The 27,939-nt window shown below is 36.4% G+C and overlaps 2 protein-coding genes across 3 annotated transcripts; both read left to right on the top strand.

Moving 5' to 3' along the window:
- Positions 1–288: 288 nt before the first annotated feature.
- On the top strand, positions 289–19,206 carry LOC132180467 (nicastrin). Of its 2 annotated transcripts, XM_059593304.1 has the most exons (16): positions 290–467; positions 4,451–4,564; positions 4,651–4,765; positions 5,254–5,336; positions 5,428–5,504; positions 6,201–6,278; positions 7,263–7,334; positions 7,453–7,526; positions 8,751–8,883; positions 8,994–9,065; positions 10,117–10,236; positions 12,578–12,649; positions 14,976–15,116; positions 16,541–16,625; positions 16,741–17,182; positions 18,684–19,206. In XM_059593304.1, exons 1-16 carry the CDS (start codon positions 404–406, stop codon positions 18,946–18,948), a joined length of 2,007 nt encoding a protein of 668 aa, XP_059449287.1. In that variant the 5' UTR covers positions 290–403; the 3' UTR covers positions 18,949–19,206. The 2 variants fall into 2 exon arrangements, with proteins under 2 accessions (XP_059449288.1, XP_059449287.1); XM_059593305.1 differs by lacking the exon at positions 10,117–10,236 and having other exon boundaries at positions 289–467.
- A 1,677-nt stretch (positions 19,207–20,883) lies between these two features.
- On the top strand, positions 20,884–26,355 carry LOC132181003 (NADH dehydrogenase [ubiquinone] iron-sulfur protein 1, mitochondrial). The gene is made up of 5 exons (XM_059594040.1): positions 20,884–21,453; positions 22,163–22,409; positions 23,638–23,932; positions 24,340–24,714; positions 25,147–26,355. The coding sequence occupies exons 1-5, from the start codon at positions 21,045–21,047 to the stop codon at positions 26,044–26,046; spliced, it is 2,226 nt and encodes a 741-aa protein (XP_059450023.1). The 5' UTR covers positions 20,884–21,044; the 3' UTR covers positions 26,047–26,355.
- The last annotated feature ends 1,584 nt before the right edge of the window (positions 26,356–27,939 follow it).

Below are 27,939 nucleotides of genomic sequence, written 5' to 3'. Positions count from 1 at the left end.
TCAATTTACTAACTTAAACTAATATTTTAAATGTTTATAAACACTTGACAATATTTTAAATCGGTTGAACTAGTTTGAAAGCTTATTTTTATTTATGGCTCGCTCATGATAAAAATGACCATTTCAAAGGATCTTCCCAAATTTTTTACACATTTTGGTGCACCGTATTATTATGATGATCAACGAATTTTATGCTGACTGTGTCGTACCTTGTCGCTAGCTAAACGAACGACCAACCCGACCCGTTTCCACCTTGGGTCAGCTAAAAAGTCTTTCAAATTGCAGAAAGTTGGAAGGGACAATCGCCAGAGAGAGAGAAAGAGAGCTGAACCTGCAAAGGGAGAGCCATGGTATAGGGCTTCACGAGGCCTTTCACTAACCTAATCAAAAGGAGTAATCGGCCATGGCTACTAAGTTTCTTTGTCTTCTTTTGCTCTTCAACTTTCATCTTCGCCTCTCTTTCTCCGGTGAGTTTTCTCCTCAGTTTCTATGATTCTCTACGTATTTTGTGATTACTACAATCTGTTTGCTTCGAAGCTTTTGATTGATTAGGAAGAACTAATTTTAGAATTAACCCTCCTTTTGGTTGCTGGGAAAATGGAGGAATAAAGAAGAGAGAGTATAGTCCTCGTATTCAGCGTAATTTGTTTCTAGATTGAACGAGAAAAAGGATGAATTAGGAAAAATATTGAAAAATTAGTTCAATAAGTGGTGGCTTTTTATTTATCAGCTCCTAAAACGACGAAAGGTCCTAAGAGTCAAATTTCTCATTAGCATCCAAATGGAGTTGATGAGCATATTATTAGAACTTAATTTGATCAGTTTCTGATTCTCATGCTGGATTCCAAATAATGCACAAAGACACACGCATATGTATGTATGTATGTACGTGTCTATATGTATTTGCTTGCGGATCTGTGTGTTGCAGGGTTGCAAGTACAGTTTTAATCTTGATCTGGTTCACTCTTTTACCTTTGAGTTTAGGTTATAGCATTAGCATGGGTATCATCTTGTGCATTTTGGAGCATATGATTGTTTAGGGTTTGAAGTTAATCCAGGTTGTGAGCATATGTGTTGAATTGTTGTGTGGCCTAGCAGGAAAGACCAATGTGATTGGTGTCTGTGGTCATAAACAAGGTCCGAACTACTCTGTATGGGGGCCTTCTCTTTGTATTCAGTTATTAGGTTTTAACTACAAATGCTTACAGCATAAAAGAAAAAAGAAAAAAAGAAAAAAAAAAAAGGTGTTATTATTCTTTTTATAAGTAATTGCAAGTTCATTAAAAAGCGCTAATGCTTAACCGAAGTACACTAGATGTATACAAGAGAGACACCTAACTTGAAGAAGAAAAAAAATCTAGAAAAACATTTAAGCTAGAAATGTTAAAATCAAAGGCAGCAAATCAACAGTAAAGTGTCTTAAAGAAAAAAGCTTTTAATTCCACTTATACCTGTTCTCAAAACTCCAATAATTTATTTCCCTCCAATGACACGACAGAAGGCAGGACGGTATCATCTTTCAAACCGTATCAAATTGAAGCCTACTAAATTGCCCTCTCAAGCAAGTAAAAATGTCTACCACTTCACTAGGCATAACCCTACACTGCTAAAGATATTGTTTCGAAGAGCATTGGCAATCTCACAATGGAGTAGAAGGTGATCTACTGACTCCCCACTCTTACACTTGTAACACCGATCAACCAAGATGACAATCCGCTTCCTTAGGTTATCCATGGTGAGGATCTTCATTAAGTTGTCCACTGGCAGTCTCACAATGGAGTAGAAAGTGATGTACTAACTCCACATTCTTCTTACACATGCAACACTGATCAACCAAAATGACAATTTGCTTCCTTAGGTTGTCCATGGTGAATTTTGGTGTTAAAAAAAGAATGAAGTGCTTGTTTCTCTGTCTTCTAGATCCCTCTTGTATTTTTTTTTTTTTTTTTTTGCTTTCTCTTTCTTTTCATTAACCCTAATTGCTAGGTTGCCATCTTCTATTTTGACCTTGTCTTTTGATCTTCTCCTCTAATTTCTTTCATTATAGTAACCTAGTCCATTAGGTTACATCACCAGTGGAAAAAAGTTTGTTGAAAAAATGCAAGATGGCAATACCGTTTTTGTCTTTGTCATTTTCTTATTATTTGGAGTTGATTTAAATTTTCAGATTTGCTCAAGCTAAACTATTCCATTTTCTGGTATTGGTTACCTGATTCATGTGACAATCTCTCTCTCATGATAATATATTTTGAAAGATAGTGAAATGAGAGCACCGGGAAGTATGTATTACTTGGCTTTCGAAGTTTATAAGAGTGCACTTCTAGCATGATTTGTGGTGTGGGGACATTTCTGTGAAGGGAGAGATTTCCTGTTTTATTTCTTCTAGCAGAGACAAAGGTGCTTCAAAATGTTCTTATTTCGGTACTTTGGGATGTGGGGAGACCTGCTCTTGCAACCTTGGATTTGCCGATGCTATTCATGGGTGATAATATTTTTATTTTTTATTTTTTATTTTATTTTATTTTATGAGTAATGTTGTATAACTGGGAATTAGAACCAGTTGGTTCTATTTTTGATTTGCTATATTCTAATATTATGTTGGGTAAGGGGGAGGATCCTTAAAGTGGAAGCTTCACTGTAGTGTTAACTTTGGTGTTAGCGGCTATTATGAAAAATGAAGTGCAGTGTCCTTGAAGGGGTATTTGATGCAGCAAAGAGACTAGGAAAGTTGCTTTTCCATTTTTTTCCTGGTTAGCTGCCTGAGATAAGATCTTAGCAGTGGATAATCATTTTGGGGAAAGATCTTCCTTGGTAGCAGCAAAAGAATTGATTATTTACTGCTTCATTTTCCTGTGGCGAGAGAATTATGGTCTTTCATCTTTATGGTTTTGTTGCTTTACCTTTTAACCCCAAGGGGTTGGCTCATTAGTTGGACAACTTGGGACTTTGAGTATGCTCCTCAAGGTCTTAGGTTCGAAACCCAATGAGTGCAAACTGCTTCTTGGGGCCATCAGACTGCGGGTTTGCCCCTTGAATCAACCGAGGTGCACTTGCGGGAAACTCCTTGCTGAGGGCTTGTGCACCCTCGGGATTTGTCAAAGCGAAGCTCCGGATACCTGGTGCCAAATAAAAAATAAAAATAAAAATCTTTATGGTTTTGCTATGCATTTGGTGATGCCTGACAAAGTGGTTGATGTATTTTTCTGCTAGAAAGGTTTGTTTGGATGGTATAGAAGTAGTTAGGTGTGGAATGCAATTCTGGTTGCCTTTGTAGATGTTTGGTGGGAAAGAAATAATCAGACTTCCATTATTGTTGAGTTGCCTATTTTTTAGCTTAAATCTATTATCTTAGGACTTATGATTCTACTTGCACTTTTTCCATTTGTAGGGTTCACAGATTTCCTTGACTTTAGATTATAATTCTTTATGGGAACCTAATGTTTACTAGTTGTCGGCAGAAGGTTTCTTCTCTCTTTTAATAAAATTTATTATTACTTTGGATAAATATTTGGGATCAAGACTTTTTTCGTATGGACGGCAGTTATGGGGAAAATTCTAACATTGGACAACCTACGGAAGAAGAACATCATTGTGACGGAATGGTGTTGTATGTGCAAGAAGAGTGGCGAATCTATTGATCACCTTTTAGTGCATTGCGAAACTGCTGTTGAGGTATGGAACATGATTCTCCAACTCTTTGGTATAACGTGGGTGATGCCTGGGAGTTTGAAGGAATGCTTGGGGAGTTGGGGAGGGCAAAGGGGAAAGCGGACAGTCATGTACATTTGGAGGATGGCTCCTTTGTGTGTAATGTGGTCATTATGGAGAGAAAGGAATGCGCGGAGCTTTGAGGATCGTGAAATGGGAATTATAGAATGGAAGAAAAGGGTGATCCAAACACTCTACTCTTGGAGGGTCATGGGGTTTTCTTCGCAAGCTACAACGCTTATGGAGTTTATCGATCTATGTGCGTCTTTTTCAGTTTGAAGCTCGTGTAGTGGGCTCTTTTGTATACTTCCTGTGTACATGGGTTGCGCCCCTTGCGCTTTTTATATAATGCCTTTTACTTATCAAAAAAAAAAAAAAAAAAAATTTGGGATCAAGACTTATTTGAGTTTGAGTTGAATATTGCTTTGGATTTATCTGTTTTATTTTGGTCAATGGCACACTAATTTAAAGAAGCGTTTGAATTGTTTTTCTTTTAGATAAAAATAGTGTATGTAGGCTTTAATTAACTAGTACTGCCATGCATTTGAAAAATGACGGAAGTCCATCATAATCTACAAGATTTACTTTTTATGTGTATATTTATACCTATGCTTATTATGTTTCCTTCACCCATTCTTGTAACTAAACAGTTTACATCTTTCTCTTCTCTCTCTCATTCAATTTTGTATAGTTGATTCTCATGTTCTTGAATTTATATTGTTCTTAATTTTTGGAGCTTCAGGACAGTTGGACTCTATGGAGTCAGTTCCTGATCTTCAAAAGGAAATGTACAAGGTTATTGATGGATATCCTTGTGTACGACTGCTCAATCTTTCTGGGGTGATTGGATGTTCAAGTAAGTTCCTGGAAAGGCTTTCTGTGGTGTATTTCATGAAACATAATATTCATGTACTGAGATCTTGTGCATTCTTCTTTTTCAAGACCCTGGACGAGAAATGGTTGTGGCTCCGATTGTAAAGTTCAAAATTGCAAATGAGCTGTCTCAGTCATCTGCAGTTTTGGTGTCAATGGATGAAGTTGAAAGTTTCTTCACCAGGCACGTTTTGTATTTCCTTATTCTTTTTTTTTTTTTGATAAGTAATGTATTTCCTTATTCCCTTCTTTGTTTTGTTTGTATTAGTCATTTATTATTCTTTTTCTTCCTTCTGGCTCTTCTACCAGAGACATGTTTCTCTAGGTTTGTCTCTCCAATAACTAATAAGTACAATGGAATATATATGTTACCATGGGTTAGGGATTATCTTTTGCTAATAACAATTATTTAATATATCAAAATGAATTTACCTGATCCATGTGGAGGGGGGCGCTTTAATTTTTCATTAAGCATTAAAAGCTTTTCCTTTGATTGTCAATTTTCAGCTGCACCGAACGTTCTGAAATCTGGTTACATGTCTAATGTAGTACATCATGTCCTTTGGAATGTGGTTCTTGAATTGTTGCTTGGGTTTTGAGGATAATGTTTGTGCTTTTCAATGTTATTCATTGGAGATATGATTATATTTCAGATATCTCTTTATGTTTCAGAATATGGAACGATTCAAATTTTGCTAGTAATATTGCTGGTGTTCTAGTTGAATCGGGAACTGAAATGAGAAATAAGTCAGAAGGTAAAATGCCTTTATTTTTTCCCAAAACAAAGTTGGATGAAGGGATATTTTTTGTTGCTGCTGACACTGGCATTGTTCTTTTAACTTGTAGGATTCTCTCCCGATCGAAAGTTTCCACAAGCTGAATTCTCTCCTTACCAAAGTGCCAACTATGAGTGGAACCCAATTGTATGCTATGAGTTTGTAGTCTGGAGAAGTTTCTTACATTTTCACAGTATCAGTCAAAGTTCAGTCTTTTGGTTGTTTTTTTGGCTTTTTCTTGTTCTTTTTCTTTTCCAACCTGTTCTTATGCTTTCGTTAGTACTGCCATTTAACGAGCCACGTCTTGTTGGAAAAAATCTTAATACATTTAGGGGTGGTCTATTTTATCTACGGAGAGAAATGAATGATAGGTGTTTTGAGGATCACAAGAGGACTTTGGAGGAGATTAAGTTTTTATTTTTCAACACTTTGCATCTTTGGACATTTGCTTATGTTTTTTTTTTGGTGATTAGTTATCATGATTTTCTTGTTCACTTCTTGTGTACATGGGGCATCTTATGCTTTTAATGATATTTTGATTAATTATATATAAAAAAAAGAGTAATAGATAAGTGACAATGATTGGTACCAAATTACGAGCTCAAGTTAATTTCTCACTACATAATAGGAATGTGTAGAATAGTTCTATGGTGGATAATCTAGATGGATTGTTAATTCCAAAACTAGTCAAGATGCTTGGAAAAAGAAAAAAAAAAGTTTCCATTTTACTGTTAAATCTTTGAATTTCTTGGTGTAACTGAAAATTGGTAAAACTTAGGCTATAGGACATCCTTCTTCACTTTCAGTTTGACTAGCTGAAGCTTTATGATTTTGCATTTGCAGGGATCGGGTGTCATGCGGAATGCTTATAATTTTCCTGTATTCTTACTTTCTGAGAGTAGCACGTTGACCCTGCAGGAGGTAACGTATTGTTTGAAATTCGTACCCTTGGCAAGATATCCCTGTTATGGTTTGTCGGTAATTGACACTCTTGATAGCCTCTGTGGTGATTATTCTGTTATGAGATGTCTCAGGTAGGTGCGGTTCTCTTGATACCAATTCATGCAGATTTGGAGTATTCGTAAATTTTTGAGTCAGTTATGGTTGTTCAAACATGAAAACAATAAGTACTGCTTGTTTTCACTAAGATGCCCGAGTTTGGAATTTGACAGAGTACAGGGCTGCTCTTTGGTTTATTTTCTGTTATCAAAGTGAGAGTTCTCTAATGAAAGGAATATATTAAGAGCATGATGTACTATTGAATAAGAAGAGACCTTGAACCACTTGTCTCAAGTTTTAGTAATGTCTAACTCATTATTGGATGTCAGGCATAGCTGATGTTGTTGTGCGTAAATGCTACACATGTATAAGGAGGTTGAGGCATCACATGATCATTTAGTTATGCAATGTTTGGAAGCTCAGAAATTATGGTGCTAGAGTTACTAATTTTCGGAAAGCTATGGTTGGGGAATGGAAAAGTAGTGTATCTCAGAGGATGGTGTCATTATGCTTGATGGTGCGATTGGATTATATGCAATACCTGCGGTTTAAATGGAATGAAGCTTCGATTTCATATGCTTAAGATTTTTCTTCCGTAGATCACTATATTTATGGCTCCTGGTCCACCCTTCTTTTGAATCTTCTTTTTTCTGTTTATATTTTGTACTTTATGTCTCTCTAAAGAGCTAATTTGCCCAATCTTTTTTGAATGTGATCTGCACTTGGTGCATCTGAACAAATTCTGAGGTTTTCTAAATGATTTAAATGTGCATTTGTTTGCATTAATATGAAGCCATTGCAAACTTTGAGAATTATAGTTGGATATTTTTTTCCCCTCTTGTGGGCTGGATCGGATTGCAGCATTGATATGAATTTTATGTTATATGCTGTCATATATTCATGCAGGCAGCTACCAAGAATGAGAAAAACAAGAAAGCTTACACTGCTGATGTGGCTGAATTTGATCTGGTGATGCAGGTATCTGACTCTTTAATATGGTTGTAATTATCCACATTTAATAACAGGACTAAGTAACAGTTTGCAAGCTTGTTTGATGGACTTATTATTGAACTGTAATACACTTGGCTTGGATTAGACTACAAAAGCTGGGACTGGTGATTCAGAATCTTGTTTGAAAGAAGGGACTTGTCTTCCATTAGGTGGATACAGGTGAGGTTCCCTGGGATTTTCCGTTTTTGATAATGCTGTTTAACAACTCAATTTGTTAGCACGTTTTGCAATTTATAGAGTTGTTTCATGGTGTGATCATCGTCGTGGTAATGTATTCAAGCATGTCAACTACTTAACCTCCGACAAAGGAACACCTGGATGTTTTCATTTAATTGGTATAAATAGTGTTATCTTAATATTACAAGGGTGCTTGGCAACAAGTAAATGGTATTGGTAAATTGTGGAGATTCTGCAGTAAAAACCAATTTCATTCTCCGACTTTTTTTTTCTTGTCAAGAAGTAGAGACTTGTTTTCAAAGTAAGCCTTTAGACGATTAAGAGTAACTAATTTTAAGACCTTTCTGGCAGCTTCTTTTCAATGGGTAATAGATGCCAAATCTGTCAGATTGGTGGTAACAATTAACCATATTAATTGCTTATGAACCTAATTGTCCTTAATAGGAAGCTTTGAATCGACTTTTCCTACATTTTATTGGTTTTCCAAGTTTTTGGTGCGGGGCATGGTGTGTGGATGTGTAGGGAGGCTTAATATTACTCCTTTGGAAATCAAAATTTTACTCTAGAGTTGGACTATTTTTCAGGATTCTAATTAAAATTAAAGACAGAAATTGGGGATACAGAGAGTTACACTAAAAAGTTACACCCAATAAGGGAGAAGAAGAAGAACACAGTTAACTATAATACTTTTTTTTGGTAAGTAAACAGTTAACTATAATACTAACCGTGCATATTATCAAAATTAAATGTAACTAAAAGATCCCTTTGTTCTTTTTGGTATTTCTCTTGTATAATACCCCCGTATAATGATACACCTTTTTCCTTTTAAAGGACTTATCGCTTATCAAAAAAAGTAAATAAATAGAAAGACTAGAAACTCGTAATTATTATTGATCCTGCATCAGGAGGTCAAAGAGGGGAATTTAGAGAAGTGAATTATTTCATAGAAACTTTCAGAAGAGCCTGGTCTGGTCCAATTTAGGCACTATTGATGAGCTACACTGTGTTATACTTCCCTTGGCAAAAAAAAAGAAAAAAAACAGGAGAGAACAAAAAAAAAAAAAAGAAAAGAAGAAGAAGATTTGAATGTCTAGAACTAGCACTTAGTGGTTTAGATTTTTTTCTCTTCATTTTTTTTCCCTTTGTTTCTAATCATTTTTTTTTACTATAAATTGTAAGTTTTTGTTTCTCTATTGTGAAGGGCAGTGTTTGGTCATCCCTTCCTCCAATTAATGTTTCTTCATCTGACCAATCCAAGCCGGTAATACTGACGGTGGCATCTATGGATTCTGCTTCATTTTTCCGGGACAAAAGCATTGGTGCAGACTCCCCCATATCTGTGAGTTCGATTCTTTTGATGAATATCTCAACATTTGAGATTAATCTAGAGTGTTACAGGTTTATTGTTGCCTAATTAATCGCATTTAACTGTGTTTGGATCAATTTTAGGGATTGATTTCATTGCTAGCAGCAGTTGATGCACTTTCACACATAGATGGTCTGGATGACCTTACTAAACAGGTGCAGTTGAGATGAGTTTTCCTTCATAATACATTGTTGCTATTTGCTTATTGTGATGAACATGTTATTATAAGAATAGACTATCTTTTCTTTGAGGTCTTAGATTTTGGTTTTAGTGATTTTCCATGTTTCCTCTAAGCATTAAATTTACAGTTTTGGTAACCTACTCTAGTTTAATTATGTCCTTGGTTTTGTATGTTTGCGTTTTAGAACAAATTGTTAAAAAATGAATCTAGGCTTGAGTCAAGTGTATATGATTGGTCTTTGTTGAGGCACATTTGAGGGATTGTTACCTTTTGTCTCTCTGAGCTTTTTGTCCTCTTCTGGGCATTCATTTCTGCTGTTAGGAATTGTCTATTAGCTGTGTTATATGGTGATACCATGGAAATTTGATGTTGTAGGTAAATGCATTCTTTTACTTTGGGTCCTTGGTGCTACATTTTATTGTATTTCACTTGTGCTTCATCTTTAGCTTGCCTTGGGTTGTAATGTTTGATAAATTAATCTAAAGCAGTGTATAGCTAAAGGGGTAGTTAATGATAGAAAATAATGGTGGATCTACATGTGGTTAGTGGGCCAATTGCTCACCGATATTCCACTAAGTTTAGGATTAACTCAAAATTATTTAAGTTAAGGAGGTGTTTATTTAGTTACCCCACTAAATATTAACAAAAAAAAAAAAAAAAGGAAAAGCAAAATGTGGCCTTTCAGGAATATAGAAATAAATGAGATTTTTAGAAATTACTATATTTTTTTTATCAATGCTTTATTTCTGCTTCTTGAAAATCAGTTTCTTGAACTTTTTTCCTTTCCTTTTCTTTTTTTAATGAATAATAATTTATTAGTAGAAAGGCAAAGCCCTCATACACAAAAGGTATACAAGAGATACTACCACCCTAATGGGACAGTTTATCTTTTGGAAACAAGTGGAAGTAATCTCTTAGCTGGATTAATTTGTAGTATCTTCAGAATACTTTTCTGTGACTTGTTTTATTGCTGGCATGCACTAAAAAGTGCTCTGTTTGCTGACAATTGCTTAATTCTGTTGCAGCTTGTTTTTATAGTTTTCACTGGAGAGGCCTGGGGTTACCTTGGTAGCAGGAGATTTTTATATGAACTTGATCTACAGTCAGATGCGGTTAATGGCCTAAATAACTCATTAATTGACATGGTAGTCTTCTTCTCTTGGTAAATCGAACTCTTATAATGTAATCTGGGAGTTATGTTATCTACAACATAGTAGTTTTATGCCAATCTTTGTGTGGATAAGCATAATTTTATCCATGTACACATATTGAGATACAATTGTGAATGGTATCTTGTTGTTTTTATACACTGGAAGGGTCTTATTTTTCATGTATTTTACTTTTAACTCACCATTGTGACCAGAGGAAAAATGTTATGGCTAAATTGGCTATTCTCTAAATATTGGGAAGAATAAGATAAACTTTTTATGACAATTTCAGGAAACTTATGATTTATTGGATAAATTATCTAGGTTTCTTTGGTCTAGAGTGTTAGACAACTCATTTTGGCTGCTCTACGGGTCCTTGAAGGTTTGAAGGAAGATAGAGGTTTAGTTGCGGAGGAGATTTTGACGAAGGTCGAGGTGACTAATGATTTGGAGAAGGATTACACTTCCGGAGGAGGCGAGTTGGAGGCAAAAATCAAGGGCATTGTGGTTAAGAGAGAGAGAGAGAGTCAAGTGCACAAAGTTCTTCCATCGAATGGCCGATCCTAATAAAAGGAACAATTCCATTGAGCAACTGTTGGTTAATGGCTCAGTTGTTACGGCACCGAGCAGTTTAGTTGGCGCCCTAGATTGGATGATCTCTCTCTTGACACCATTGGGTTAGGTGTTGGGAGAGACCCTTTGAGGATAATGAGGTCTTTGCAAGGCCCCAAGTCCTGATGGTTTTACTATGGGCTTTTTTAAAGCTTGCTGGGAGGTGCTCAAAGCAAACACCAGAGGTTGTCGATATCAAAGACTTTCTTCCTATCAGCTTAGTGGATGTTGCGTATAAGATTGTGGCCAAAGTTGTCACTAATAGGTTGAAATTGGTTGTGGAGAAGATTATCTCTAAGCCTTAGAACGCTTTCATCAAGTGCAATCAGATCCTACACTCAGTGCTCATTGCCAATGAGTGCATTGATGGTTGGCTTAGATCTGAGGTTCCAGGTGTTCCATGTAAGCTGGATATTGAAAAGGCTTTTGACCATGTCAATTAAGATTTGTTTAGGGTTAGGGGGAGCTATCTAGCCACACTAGATTTGATATGGGGGATGGCTCCAAAATTCGTTTCTGGCATGATGTTTGTTGTGGGGCTCAGACTCTTGGCATTGCCCGTTTGAAGGACGTTGCAATGGCGGACCATTTGGAGCTTTCTAGTGCTTACCATCAATAGAATATTATCTTTCTCAAAGCGGCTCATGATTGGGAGATGAATCATTTTATCTCACTCTTTACCTTGGTGTATTCCGTTAGAGTGAGATGGGACAGTGAGGGCATACTTCATTGGATTCCTTCCAAGAGAGGGTTGTTAGATGTAAATTTTATTATAAGGTTCTTGTTCCCCATAATATCACTCATTTTCCTTGAAGGAGTATTTGGTAGAATAAGGCTCTCTTGAGAGTGGCTTTCTTTGCATGGTTGGTCGCTTTAGGGAAAATCATCACCATGGACATGCTAATCCTTACTGTTTGGTGGTTGGATGTTGATTTCTTGTGTTTATTTATTTATTTTTTTTCTCACCAATATTTTGGTTTCTAGAGTTGGAATTAGTGTTTTCTGTTTATTTAATGCATACTATTATGGATGACGGGGGTTAAATTAGGCTTAGGGCTAGGATTAAATGTTAGTAGGGTTCTAAGATTTTGCCTTATTAGATGGAAGATTATAATATCATTCTTATAGACCTTTTAAAAAGTGCCTGTGAATTTTTGTGATTACTCTAGTGTTTGCTCGATTCTGCATCCAAAAAGATTGTTTTCTTTATGTTTCCAAAACACAAAACTGTTTCTTTTATTTTACTTTTTTATCTTATAGGAGATCTCTTTTTGTTCCATCAAGTCTTCTTTGAATACAAATATACAATCATCAATTATGAAAACTTCAAAGCACCAAACAACTCTTCAGATTTTTACAAAATTGTATATTACAAAATGATAAACCCCAATTATATATATATTTTTTTGGTTTTATTTTATTTGTTTCCCTCCTTCGTTAAGAAGGAATTATCCTCTTTTAATTGCTTTCATTGTCTATAAATATTACCATTAATTATGAAAACAACCTGAAATTTGCATATATTTAAAGTGTCATGCTCAAGAAACCCCTGCCACAAAAAAAAAAAAAAAAGGTACAAAAGAGAAAGGAGTCATGTAATGTGTATTTTAGTTTCGTGTTAAAGTAGGTGGTGGGTTGACTTGTACCATCTGGAGTTCGCTTATTCTAATCTATGGACAAATTTATCAAGAATCTAACTTTTGGATCATTGGATTATATTGTGTAGGTCATGGAAATTGGATCTGTTGGGAAGGGCTTCAATCAAGGGGTTAACAAGTTTTATGCTCATACAGTAGGGGTGAGAACTCTTTTTTATTTATTCTTTGAGCTTAATGTAATTGTTGTCTACATGCAACTTCATAAAAGCATCTTGCATTTGGATTCTCAAAGTTCCTGTTGTGTATTATTTATGTATATCACAGCAATATGGTTCTGGATGTATAAAAGGTGTAGTTAGGGCTATAATCGAATCGAGCCAAGCCGAGTATTGGATGTTCAAGCTCAGTTCGTTTAATTTTTTTTGAACACGAGCTGAGCTCGAGCTTTCCCCCGAACTAGATAATCTGTTCAAGCTCTGTTCATTTATTTTTCAGTCGAACTCGAGCTTGTTCACGAGCTACCCAATTAATTTAATTATTTCATATATAAAGTAAATGTCGTGATTGTTCAGTTTTTTTTTTTTTTCTTCTGATTATTAGTTATTTAATTGTTGTTAAGATTTATTGTTTGGGTAATTAGAGAAATTAATTCAAATATTAAATAATCTAATCTCAATTTATATTTTTACTTATAGTATATATATACATACACATAAACTCACTTATATACACACCAAGACACTTATATCTATATCCAGACTCACAATTACAATAATTCAACTAATATATATTACCCTATAAAGAACTTTTCTTTTTATTTTTTTAAATACTTAACATGTTCTCATTACAAAGTTAAAAATAATAAAAATGAAGTTATATGAGCTTATACGAGCCAAGCCTAAATATATATGAGCCTAAATTTTTTGTTCAAGCTCTGTTCGTTTAATAAACAAACCGATCTTGAGCCGAGCTAATCCGAGCTGAGCCTGAGCATGTTCACGAGTAGCTTTGCTCGCTTACAGCCCTAAGTGTAGTTTATGGTAGAGGTCTGGTGGTTGTGGCAGCAGGTGGTAGAATATTGACTTTTCACTATAACTTGAGGTGATAATGTTGGCAGCAATTTTTAATGGGGAAGGGGTGATGTCAGAGCAGTGGTGTAGTTGCACCGTGAATTGCAGTTTAGTTGGAATGTCATGCACTAAGGTGAAGGCGGTATTCCACTAATGTTTTCTAGTAGCTTGAATCTGAAAACCAGGTTTGTTTGATGTCCACCAAAACTATATCTAGCAATTGACTGACACTGCAGAAGGATGGGAAAGTCATTTGATTTAAAATTTGTTGGAGGATCTTTGCTAATACGTGCTCTATTCCTAATGCTGCCCAATATGATCTCATATATATATATATATATATATATATATATATATATATATATGGTGCAAATAGTAGCATTCCTATTTGGTATTTGTAATATCATATATCGCAGAATGACATTGGCAAAAAGTTAGAAACTAGTGATTGGAGTGACAATTAAGTTGAGATATGAAGGTGAAAGATCAAGTTTTGGATTCATTTGAAATGCTACTAGTTGGAATGCTATTCTGCTTTTTTGTGAATGCAGTTAGTTATAGTAGATATATGCAAAATAGAAATATAAAAATAGAGCAAACAATCACAAGGGAGACAAACAGGTTTTACGTGGTTCAGCCTTAGTCCTATGTGTACAATAGAGAGATTACAAGAGTGGCACAAAACTCTCAAAAAACCCAAACCTCAAGCACAGAGATTGTTTTCACTTTTCAAATACTATTATTGCAATAGAAAGAAATAAAGAGTCGCATGCGGTGCACACTGAGGAAACTTGGTGCACCTCCATAATTTGAGCCACATCTCCATAACATGACGTTTCCTGCCCAATAAAGTCACATTGTACTCTTTAAAAGGCCACAACTCACAATCGGTTCCATGAAAGTGGGTTCTGGAAGGACAGATATGGATATTTCCGTGTCTTTCAGCAATTTTGCATGAAGTGGCTGCTTGAACCTGTGCACTAACACTTGATTGGGGGAAAGAAAGGGAAAGAGAAAAGTTGTACATACATAATTTTTGGTCAACAAATACTCAAAATTTTCATTGGCTATTGCTATCTTGACTTGTCCCTTCACTCTTATCAATCAAGAGGAAATCTTCAAAGCGTTATTGGATGTCCACTTATATTCTGGTCTTTGTATCCAAAGATTGACTCAAAGTTATAATCATTTAAATGGCATCATAAGATATTGACTTGACCTCATGAAATTTAATGCCATAGTTTGCTTAGGAAATGTTGGAGCTTGATTATAATTCCTGTTAGTATTACTTCTTTCGCTGCTTATCATACGTAATATATAAATGTATGTACAAGCTCCATGGTTTCTGTGATTCCAAGATCAGCCTAAATAGTCAGCATGCCTGTATTGCATACACCCTATAACTTAGGTGGTGTTGTTAGCTGAGCTAAACCTAAAAACGTATGCTTGGTTGTAGGTTTCATCTGCCACAAATGAGACATTGAATGCCCTAAAGCGTGCTCAAGATTCAATGAAATCTGAAGACATAATCATCTCGCAGGCAAATGTTTCAAATCCTGGAATACCTCCATCGTCCTTGATGACATTCCTGAGAAAGGTTTTGGACAGTAGATTTGAAGTCCTTTTTTTACTTTTACTTTTTCTTTTTTTTTTCATCCACAGCTTTATGTTTTACTTTTTTTTTTCCTTTTTTTTTTCCTTTTTTTTTTTTTTGGCGGGGGGGTGGCATTCCAGGCACCTAATATGATACAAAGTTTCTTTCCGGTTTTAACAGAAATTAAACCACCCTTGCATCATATCAAAACAAAAGATTGGGTCTTTTATCTTTCCCCTTGCCAGCTGGTTCCATTATTTTTGTTTTAATAGTTTCTTGGAATAATTTTTATGCTGATGCATCAGGTACTGCCAATTTACCCTGTATTGGACATGTAGATGTTCTCCTGTGTTCAGAACCTTGTCATCCATTGGTTGGATGTAACTAAATACTAGCCAGTATGACTGTTCATGTCCTACTTACTATGCTTAGTTTGCCCTTTTTTTTCCGATGCCATAGTCCCATCCTGCTTTGTGTTCAGCTACAGAGACAAATTGATACCAGAGGTGTGACCCTTGAGTGCTTTCTAAAAAATATTTCGTTGAAAATCATTTGCATTCTTTTACTATTTTTTTAATAGAGTATGAGTCTTATTGTGAAAGGCATTTGGTATAAAATTGCTTCCACATTTTACTGACATTGACAAATCAATATGGGACGCCCTCTAGTCATGTAGTTTGTTGAACTACAATATTATGAAATTTGAGTTCTGCTGGACCAAGACGAGTCTAAATGAAAACTAGATTTATGCAGCCTATGCAGAAGCAGCCTGGACAAGGGATGGAAAACATTGATGATAGTGGTGATGGTGACATTGAAAGAAATGACAATGATACTAGACTGTGGTGTCACCATTGCACCATTATGATGGAAAGATAAAAAGGCAAATGAATTGTTTAGAATGATGCAGTCAGGCTGTTCTTCCAATATAATGCATATAATAAATAACACTTTATGAAAAATAATTTTTAAGAAGTGCCAAAGTGGCAGCAGCTTATGTACACAGTATACAAACTAAATGCAACGGTGGATCATCAATTTATTCAAAACACCCACTCTGCCATTAATAATTGGATTGGGTTTTGAACTGATATTCTTATTCCTAGACACTTTGTTCTTCAATAAAAGGATGTGTTGAATGCCACATTTCTAAGGGAAACCTCATTATTTGGATACACAGAACTCTGAATCAGAAGAATTTAAAATTGAAGGAATAGAATTTGCAGTACTGTCTAGACCAATTCTTTTTTTTAAAGCTTAGCCCTTTATTGGTTGTGTGAAGATCTTCACCAAGTTTTCCTTTTCTCTCTCTCTCTCTCTCTCTCTCTCTTCTAGCAAATTGTTGCTGCTTACACAATTTTTATTCTCTTCTAACTCTAATGGTTATTGGCTGCTTCCTCCTCCCTCCCAAACCCTCCTTCTTACAGAATTCACTCACTTCTGGCGTTGTATTAGAAGATTTTGATAGTATCTTCAGCAACAAGTTTTACCATAGCCACCTTGATGATATATGTGAGTTGGTTTTTTTATTCTTGGATGTGTCTCTTCTTCCTTGATTAAATCATCCTGTGTTATACAGCTATTCCTGATCTCTATTCTTTTCTTGTTCTTTTTCGTTTTGGTGCAGCAAATATAAACTCTTCAGCTGTAGTGGCTGCAGCTTCCATTGTTGCCCGCACCCTTTACATACTTGCAAGCGGCAATAAAAATTTGAGCAGTTCAGCTCTATCTGCTATCAACGCGAATGTCTCACTAGTTGAAGAACTTATGGGTTGCCTATTAGACTGCAATCCAGGTCTTTCTTGTGAGCTGGTGAAGAACTATATATCTCCCAGCAGTAGCTGCCCCAACCATTATGTCGGTGTTATCCCTGATGAACCTTCCTCCACACCTTATCTTGGTTATAAAGATGATGTCTCCAGATTCTTGTGGAATTTTCTGGCTGACAGAACATCTATTCCCAGCAAGAATGCTAGTTCTGTTTGTTCACAAGGTTGCAGCAACAGAGGTGAAGTTTGTGTTAGGGAAGAACCAGATGGAAAGGGAGTTTGCGTTATTTCCACAACCAGGTATTCCACTTGCATACAAATACTAATTTATAATGGGCAGTGCAGAGCCTGCATAAACATGCTTGATTAAACTTTAGGATGTTAGTGGCACATTTATTTTTTTTGTTGAAGAATGCTTACCCTAGCCCCTATGGGGTATTGACTTGTCTTGAATTTGATTCATTTTGTTTGAGAATTTTCCCTTACCACTCCCTGCTACAATTATTTATACATGAACCTCATCCCTGTAGGGTCCCGGGCCTTAGCTGGTTACTAGATTTTATGCCTGTAAATGAGACAAGCTGTTCATGAGCATTCGAATTTCAACTCACTAAGAGTCTGTTTGTGTTGGTTTACAAATAGATGCCAGACACTTGCCAAAAAAGAACAAAGAAAAAATAGATGCTCAATTTTTTCCCTTATCAGCCATTTAATTTCAAGCAAAGAAGTAAATCATTTTGACTCCTGTAATTCAAATCAAATTCAAAAAATGTATTCTTGTACAGTTTACAGATATATTTGTTTTGGTTTTGACTTATCAAAAAAAAAAATATTTGTTTTGGTTTTGATCTATGAATAATACTACGAATATATGTGAAATTGGGTGAGACCCCATCAGTATTTGTTGGACATTGACGTATCATAGTTTGTCCCTTTTAACTTATATAAGCCTTCCCATTTTGGCTACTATTGTCTTGGAATTTATTTTTCCTTTTGTTTTTGGATTAAACTTTGGCTATAAATAGGCACTCCATGTTTTCAACTTTGACGTGTAAGCCTGCAATGATAGTGAGTGTCCTATCTTTTGAGTAATGAACTAGTTATTATGGCAAGGATCATAGTGTTTTAGTGTTGTCCATATTCAAATGTTAAAAAGTTTGTGGGCTCATCGAGCGGCTTGTGAGCTCGATAAGATTATGTCAAACCAAGCTCAAGCTCAGGTTTTAGAGCTCAAAAAGATCTCAATTGGAGTTCAATCTTGCATAATTTTTAACAAGCCTTTGAACAGGGCAAAGTTTGGTTCGGCTTGGCTCATTTGCAGTCCTCTTAGCTTCATCTCTTGTGTTGATGGGTTTATGGTGAAATAAAAAAAAATAAAAAAAAATTAATGGAACCCTAAGCAAAGCCTGTCCTGGACTCAACTTTGGTTGAATATGTCAATTCGACAGTCTCTACCCCTCTTATTCTTGTACCGACACTATCCAACAAATTTTGACGAAAAATGGTAGCCAGTACTTCACTTACCTTTGGATGCAAATCTTATGTAGGTTTTGCTAATAGGGTTACCTAGATCAAACTGAACTTTTGACATTTTTGCTCAGCTACCTTGCACTTTGTGCTTTACTGCCCTCATTGCCTGTGTAAGGGCAGCATGGCCTGATTGAAGCTTTTCATTTTGTAATTGGATCAACATGATGAATTTGCAAGTGACTTGCAATACTTCCGTGTTATGATTATGTGTTATTAAAGACTGAAGAGTAATTTTCTCAAAGTTGTTAAGGCTTGTGGTTGATGATTACAGGTATGTTCCAGCATATTCAACACGGTTAAAGTACGAATCTGGAACTTGGATTGTCTTGCCGCCCAATGCCTCTGATCCAATGGGTAAGTTGGATCCTGTTTGGACGGAGAGCAATTGGAATGCAATTGGGTTCCGGATCTACACGGTGCAGCATGCTACTTATGACGGTCTTGTATTGCTTGGTGGAATCACTGTCACAGTCTTAGCTTATGTTGCAATTGTAATTACAAGAGCCATCATCACAAAGACCTTGAAGCGAGATTGACAAGGTTTAATTAGGGTGAAGTTTTGAAACATTCATGCGTGGACATGGTAGAAATATGATGGTAAATACCCATTGAAAAATTTGTTATAGGTTGTAGATTTTTGCATTTTTTATGTTGCATTTTTGAGCTTCATCCTTGTGCCATTTGAATTTTGCTGGAAGTTGGTAACATTAAAGTTGTACTGATATCCTACACATTTTAGAACAGTGAATGGAGTTACCTAAACAGAAAACTGGAGCACCTTTTATCCTCAGGCAGTTGCTGGACTTCTAATCACACACACACACACACACACACACATATATATATATATATATATATATATAAGCCAAAACCCCTCATAGAAGTGCCTTAAAATTGTGACATGTGGCATGAACCCATTTTTTTGAAAGGCTAAATCGGTTTTTTAAGGCATAATTTTTTAATCGGTTTTTTAAGAGTAACCGGTTTTTTCTAATTAATGTCATTAATTGCAGTAATTATATTTCAAGGGTTTTTCATATATAAATTATTTAATAAATTAAGTATTATTAATGTTCGAATTAAATAAGGAAACAAATAATATAAATCAAATTATTATGTATTAATATGTTTAGTCAATTTAATATGTATATTAATACGTTTAGGATTCTCAAAAAAAAAAAGACGTCATATATATATATATAATTCACATGTCATTAATTGCGTTAATTATGTTATAATCTATGTATTCTTCTTGCTAGTTTTTTTATTTTTTTTTTTCTTTATACTATTCATTTTAAATCTTATGTAATTATAGGAACAAAGATTTAATTTTTTATTTTATTTAAAGAGGTGAGATATATTTTTATACATCTTTTTAACTTATAATGAAAAAGGATATCCTGACAGCATATATACATCTTATTTCCCACAGGGAATTAGCCTGAATATATTTTTGGTTAATTTGTGTATATAAATTACTTGGTTTACTTGTGCATATTGTCACATACATCTATGAAAGCCAATATTTGAATTAGCGGGGAGTTGGGTTAACGAAGGAGATATGGCAAGGTATTACAAAATTTAGAAAACCTTGTCAAATTAATTGTAGTTAAATTGTATCGATGAATCTTTATCCCAAAAGATAAAATAAAAAAAAATAAAAAAAATTGATACCATTGGATTAGTTACGGAGACATCTGCAAGTAGCAGCTCGTTACAGTATCAGCAAATTCGGGTTTGAGTTGTGATCAAACTGAAATTTATAAACGTCACGGAAATAGAATTTAGGTTCTGAAGAAACGTAGACCTTAGATTCTAAGAAAACTTAGACCTTTTAGATTTTAAGAAAACTTAAAATTCTTTTTCAAATACAAGGTTTGGGATTAATTATCTCTTGTCATTATTAATGAGTTTGATGTTTGTAAATAGATAATTACAATGTGTAGTGAAAATAAAAGACTAAGTAGAATAAACCACTCTAATGATAATATTTATCTCTAATATTTAAATTCTAATCCTTAATTCTAATATTATCTTAAAAGAGAACATATTATTTTTAGGTATTTTAATTATAAAATACCTCTACTATTAGACCCCTAGCAAAACACAAACTTGTTCAACCAGAAGCGACAGAAAAGATTAGCAAAGGAAACAACAAAGCAGCACTAGTAGCTGTTGCAAGAATTTGGGCGTAGGGATGCATCAACGACTGATACCGCGTTTTACTCCTATAACCTCGTCACTTTGAACCTTTATAGAGCACCACCTAGTTCATCGACACCGACACCGACACCGACACCAACACCAACACCAACTCTTTTGCCTTTGTTAGGTTCAGTTGATAAGAAAAAAAGAAAAAAAACACACGTGGGCGTCAATGGGCTTTATAATTCGCAAGTTTGACGAGGCCCACAATACCAAAGCCCAGATTAGAAACACCCGATCAAAATAATTTTCATTCCTTTGCGAAGAAGCGCTGGTTCCACGCCTGGCATTTGTTGAACCATCCATATTAGCAGCTGCAGGTCCAGCTCAAGGCTCAAACACAGTGTCATAGACATAGACCTCAGATAGAGAGAGAGAGAGAGAGAGAGACAGAAACACAGAGAGAGGGAGATCTCAGTAGAAAGAAATGGGGTTGGGCATGCTAGCTTCAAGGGTCATGAGACCTACTGCCTCGAAGCTCCCCCGGAATCTCCTCTCCCACTTCCATATCCGACCCATAGTCTCCACCCCGGAGTCCTCGGCGGCCCAGGCCCAGCCCGAGCCTGAGCCGACCCCGCCGCCAAGGGCCCCGGTGGCCGGGGCCCGAGTCCACTTCAAGAACCCGGACGACGCGATCGAAGTGTTCGTGGACGGGTACCCAGTGAAGATCCCCAAGGGCATGACGGTGCTTCAGGCCTGCGAGGTGGCCGGCGTCGACATCCCTCGCTTCTGCTACCACAGCCGCCTCTCCATCGCCGGCAACTGCCGTATGTGCCTCGTCGAGGTCGAGAAGTCCCCCAAGCCCGTCGCCTCCTGCGCCATGCCGGCTCTTCCCGGTTGGTTCGCCTTCCCCTCTTCAATTTCTTTGCTTTCGGTGCTTCATTTGGGTCTGATGAATGAGTTATTGATTTAATTATTCTTTTTTCGAAAAGTAGTTTTGTAATTTGCATTGTGTGATTCATTTCGTTTTGATTTCCTTTTGTATACATTATTGTGCTGCGTGAGGATTACACTGTATGGTTCATTTTGTTTTCTGTCCTTATAAGCTGCCATAATTAAATCAATAAGGTCGCATTTGTAATGGTATATTTTCGCTTTCACTGTGTTCGGTTTTATGATAGAACATAGTCATTTCGTTTTAGATATTTGTAGTCTGTAATAAGGTAGCATTTTTACTTTTTTGTCTTCTAATATTCCTTTTTTTCCCCTTACTTATAAAAAAAAATAAAAATTCATTTTTTTCCCTGATTACCGGTATTAGGCCTTAATTGGGTTATGTTGACGATCTCCATTTTTGTGTTTTGTAAATTCTTTTTACCTCTGTTTGCCATGCTCATCCTGTAATCTATATAGTATTAGTAGGAATCAAATTTTCATTTCCATTATCATCTTGACTTTAATTCATGAATTGTGATTTGTAATAATGTCATTTGAATCTGAATGGCTTTAAACTAGTTAATGGTATAATTGTGGTTTTGTGGTAAGTGCTGAATAACTCATTTTCTTTGGATGATTTGCTGATTCATCTGAGAGTTTGGTTTTTAGGGATGAAAATTAAGACCGATACACCCGTGGCAAAGAAGGCTAGAGAAGGAGTGATGGAATTTTTGCTGATGAACCATCCGTTGGATTGTCCAATCTGTGATCAGGGTGGAGAATGTGATCTCCAGGATCAGTCTATGGCATTTGGATCTGATCGCGGCCGGTTCACTGAAATGAAGAGATCTGTGGTGGATAAGAATCTTGGTCCTCTAGTGAAGACTGTGATGACTCGGTGCATTCAGTGTACAAGGTCAGAATCAGGGGTTTATTCTCATTTTTTTAGTATTGATCTGATTGTTTCCGAATATAAAACTTTCTTTTGATTCCTGAATACAAAGGGTTTGGCCATATGGCACTTCCATCCCCAGGATAATAAGTGAGGTATGGTTCAACTTATATTGGGTGTGTCATTGTTTACCAATCCAATTTTTTTTTTTTTTTTTTTGGGGAGGGGTGTTTAGGGAAATGTATCTAGATACTTTTATTCTTGGAGCAATAATATTAATATGAGTTGGATTCCCAAGGTACCACTGGGATTGGAGTGTGTTAGACTGGGACGAAGAAGAGTACATGTCCTTTTGAATTACTTTCAAGATAATATTTCAAAGCCTTATTTTGTCTTCTTTTTTGCCTTTGTGAGGAATGTTTGTAGCTATAGAATTTCTTACAGAAGACACTAGATTTGAAGAGGACATTGGAGGAGCTCAAGTCCTTTTATTCTCTTTTTACTTGGACAGCTGCGTTTTTAGCTCCCTTTGTGATTAGTTTTAATGATTTTCTTGTACTTTTTTCTACTCCCATTGAAGTGTTTCTCTTGTCTACTCCTATTTAGTCCTTCTGTCATGTGTGCTTAGTTTTCCCTTTGAATGGCCATTAGGCCTTAATGTGGACTTAGAGAATTTTTTACAGTATATTGCACTGGTAATTTTACGGAAATTTAATTAATTTCACTCCCAGTTTTCCAATTTTTTTAACTTATCTGTGGCAAGATCATGCTGCCCTATTCTTAAAAAAAAGTGATAGCTAGTTTGGGCCTTTTGTTAGTCTTTGACATAGCTGGTATTCAGTTATTTGGCCTGCTTAGAGCATCTTCCTTGGGTGTCCTGGTAGAAATCTTTTTGGTTCCTGTTTGTTTCTTTCCTGAGGTGCATTTTATTTTACAGGAATTACCTTTGGTTCTCATGCTTTAATGTATTGAAAGAGTCCTAGAGAAATACATATCAATTTAACATCATAGATGGTGAACTGTGAGTCTTCTAATTTGATTTATAAAGCTCCATTTTGATCTATCTAATTTGTGAGTCCTCTAGATGGCAGTACGATTTGATTGCTTTCAAAGTATAATATTTTTGAATCCAGCATAAAACAGAAAAGAAATGCGTTTAAATTTTGTTTTAGAAAAAAACGTGTATGCATTTTAGTTGTAGATCCATGATCTTTAACAAGCTTTTGATGTAAACAATTTTTTGCTCCAACAGGTGTGTCAGGTTTGCAACAGAGGTTGCTGGGGTTCAGGATCTAGGCATGTTGGGTCGTGGCAGTGGAGAGGAAATTGGGACCTATGTTGAAAAACTTATGACAAGTGAACTTTCTGGAAATGTGATAGATATCTGTCCTGTGGGAGCTCTTACTTCAAAACCTTTTGCATTTAAAGCCCGAAATTGGGAGTTGAAGGGAACAGAGACAATTGATGTTACTGATGCAGTTGGATCAAACATACGAATTGATAGCAGAGGTCCAGAGGTCTTGCGCATCCTTCCACGGTTAAATGAGGTAAATTCTAACCTAGATTGTACAGCCATATTTCTGTTTTAGTGTTACTCCATTGTGTTTTGTCCCCTTTTATTCTGCAAACTTTGTTATGCAGCCTAAGATCTTAGCTTTTCTTAACATATATAAGGCTATTTCTCATTTATGAAATAAGAGAACTAGACAACTAGATTTGATTTAAACATGAATAATATATTTAGAATGTTGTTGATCATTGATTATCTCTTGCATAGAATTTAAATAGTGAAGAGAAGTTGGTATTCCTGTGCTTTTAGAACAATATTAGAGCTATAGGTGTGGGAGTTGAAACATTTTGTAAAATTTTGAACTTCTGGTTGGATATTAATGTCTTTTACCATCTTTCAATGTGTTACTTTACCTATTCAACCAGCTGCGCTTTCTAATTGCAGGACATAAATGAAGAATGGATATCAGACAAGACTCGTTTTTTTTATGATGGTTTGAAGAGACAGAGGCTAAATGACCCTATGATTCGTGGTGCTGATGGGCGTTTTAAGGCTGTTAGCTGGCGTGATGCTCTTGCTGTGGTTGCCGAGGTAGCACATCAAACTAAACCAGAGGAAATTGTTGGAATTGCTGGTCAGCTGTCTGATGCAGAATCCATGATGGCACTAAAAGATTTCTTAAATAAGATGGGGTCAAATAATGTGTGGTGTGAAGGAAATGGTGTGAACACTGATGCTGATCTGCGATCAGGATATCTAATGAATAGTGGCATTGCTGGTCTTGAGAAAGCAGATGTCTTCCTTTTGGTTGGTACCCAGGTAAATGTTTCTGGCCTCTTTAATTCTACTAGTGGGATGCACATATTCCAAGCAATTCTCCATTTACTAAACTTCGTTTTGTATCCATCCAACTACATTGTGCAAAGTGTCAGTTCCAATTTGTTCACCATTCATGTGAGGCTCGAACTATGTTCTTTATTCTTCAATTACATCTGTCCACCATCCAACCCCAGCAGCCCCCCCCCCCCAACACCTTTTTTTCCCTCCTACTCTCTAGTCCATGTTTTGAAAATCCCCGTTGCAAAACTCTAATTTCTAATTACTTCAATATTTAAGTAAGATGTAACCTCTATCATTGTTTGGCATGTAGGGATTGTGGATGGGTAGGTGTGTAGTGAGTTTTTGTTGCAGTCGTTGGTACTATTTGTATTTTAAATTTGTTATCTAATGTTTTCATAACAAAATTGCCAGCCAAGGGTGGAAGCTGCCATGGTAAATGCCCGAATCCAAAAGACGGTCCGTGCAACCCAAGCTAAGGTCGGTTACATAGGCCCTGCAGCTGATTTCAACTATGATCACCAGCATCTTGGCATAGGCCCTCAAACACTCATTGAAATTGCTGAAGGTCGTCACCCCTTTTGCTCAGCCCTTCTGAATGCCAAAAATCCTGCCATCATTGTCGGTGCAGGACTTTTCGAGAGGAAGGACAAGGATGCAATTTTCTCTGCTGTTGAGACAATTTCAAAATATGCCAAAGTCGTCCGACCAGATTGGAATGGTTTCAACGTATTGCTTCTTAATGCTGCCCAAGCTGCAGCACTTGACCTTGGACTTGTGCCTGAATCTGGAAAAAGCATAGAATCCGCCAAATTTGTGTATCTTATGGGCGCTGATGATGTGAACATGGAAAAGGTTCCAGTTGATGCCTTTGTCGTATATCAAGGGCATCACGGGGACCGTGGTGTGTATCGTGCCAATGTCATTCTCCCCGCAGCAGCATTCAGTGAGAAGGAAGGGACGTATGAAAATACGGAAGGGTGCGTTCAGCAAACGTTGCCTGCAGTTCCAACAGTTGGTGATGCCAGGGATGATTGGAAGATTATTCGAGCTCTGTCTGAAGTGGCAGGGGTGAGGTTACCCTATGATTCACTTGGGGCGATTCGCTCCCGGATCAAGACGGTGGCGCCAAACCTCGTGCACATGGATGAGAGAGAGCCAGCAACCTTTTCAGCCTCACTGAAGCCCGACTTCAGTCACAAGATGAGCTTGACTGCGTTCGGGTCTACCATTGAAAATTTCTATATGACTGACTCTATTACCAGGGCATCAAAAATTATGGCTCAATGCAGTGCCTTGCTGTTGAAGAAGTGAGCAGTAGATTCTTACTATTCTAATAAAGGTGCAGATTCACTTCTTTATTATTTTTTTTTCGTTTTTCTTCCCCTTCTGTTATCATTGCCTGGGCCGTGAGAGGCCCTATTTGGCCCAAGCTTCTGGAACATTGGAAGTACTTCCAATAAAAGTTTTTGGCGCTGTTCTATTTCACTGTAATATGTTCCTGCAATGTAAAACCATTTTTCCTGTAAAACTGTTTGGGTGTAAAATTTGGGATTCTCCAATGCTGATTCTGTTGCATTGGTTCAACTACTTAAATTATGAGTATTGCGCAAGTTTCCTTCACGATGTTTTCATCTTCTACACCCAGCAGTCTCTTAGAAAGACTATACCCTCTGTTTGACCCTAATTTTCCGTTATTAACCAGATTAGCCAACAACAGCTGCTAATGCTTCTTTTTTTTTTTTTTCTTTTTTTTTTTTTATAATCTTGCATGGGTCAACTACAGAATTTGTCTTTAGATAGGGAATAATCTTAGCTCTGAAATTTTCACACCCCAGGCTGCTTGAGGCACTCGTGCTTCGACCCTTCCTTTCTCATTCTTTGCCCAAATTCTTTGAGGCTGAAAATTTCAGGAGATCCCCATTTTGGAATGGGGCTAATGATTTCCTTTCAAATTCGATTTACTGATTTCCTTTCAAATTCCTTTTACTCAGCATGTAAATGGGGTCTGACAAAAAAATTACCCGAGTTACGACAGAGTTGAGAACCTTTTTTATATTGTCACATGCAAGGTAGGTTAGGCTGGTTTTGGAATATACATCATCTTTAGGGTACATGTGAAGGTATGGTGGGTCATTTCTTAAGCTGTTACACCTGCATCGCACTCAAAGTCTCAAACATGCGCCTGCAGACAATCAAAAATGATTACCACGGAACTAAAGTGCTTTACTTTGGTGAGGAATAATATTGCTAATCCAGACAAAGCACAACAAAACCTTTTACTTGCATGCAAATGCAAGTTGCTCAGGCTTAGGGCTGTAATTCAGTGGAACGGGGAGCCGAGCTTGGCCTGTTCGAGCTCTGCTCAGCAAATAATTATATGAGCTTGAGCCCCTCTGCTCAAGCTTGGCTTGATATTTCTTTTCCGGGGTTTGAGCTCGGCTTGAACTTGACAGAAAAATACAAAACAAATGAGCTTGCGGGCTGGCGAATTTGAACAAGTGTTTCCCTTTATGCTTTGTCATTATGTCAGTAGTTCTACGTTACTGTCCTACTCTTAATCCAGCTGTGTTCCCTGTCATGAGTTTCATCTTTCTTGTGGAAGTGGAACACATAACAAATTGGTTTTAAGTTTTAACGTTCAAGATTCAAGATAAAATTGCCGAGGCAAAATGTACAGTTTTAGATGATTTTGATAAACGAAAGGAAGGATACACGCAGAAACAGCACAAGTAAACTAACAGCGTAGACTGCATACAACAAAACATATAGAAACAGCTACATGGACAAGCAACGAAGTTACACAAACAGATTTTCTGCAATTAGGATTATGCCAAATAATACATTATAACCTTCTGTTGAAAAGGGAACTTTTTATTTTCTGCAAGTACCACGTCTGATCTTTCCCTGTCATGAGGGAAAATTCTACTTCTATGCCAGATAAAACTTCAGGGAGCCTTGAATCATGTTTTAGTTTCAGAATAGATTTTATATCTACAATAATATTCCACAAAGAAGCATGTTTCTCCTTTACCATTACCATTTTTCTCTTTTATTTAGATACGAGTAACAAAATATAAGATGAAAGACCAACATTCAGTGTATATTAAAAGTAAGAAATCACACAAAATTCCAGTGCAAGTAACAGATTCCATGAGTTCAGAAGAAGTTTATGAACTGGATTCCAAAACCCCAAAACCCCAACCA

This window comes from Corylus avellana, chromosome ca5, assembly GCF_901000735.1.
Source record: "Corylus avellana chromosome ca5, CavTom2PMs-1.0".
In the NCBI taxonomy this organism is placed as follows: domain Eukaryota; kingdom Viridiplantae; phylum Streptophyta; class Magnoliopsida; order Fagales; family Betulaceae; genus Corylus; species Corylus avellana.
Note: the sequence above shows the minus strand (reverse complement) of the source record. Positions and strands in the feature narration are given on the sequence as shown.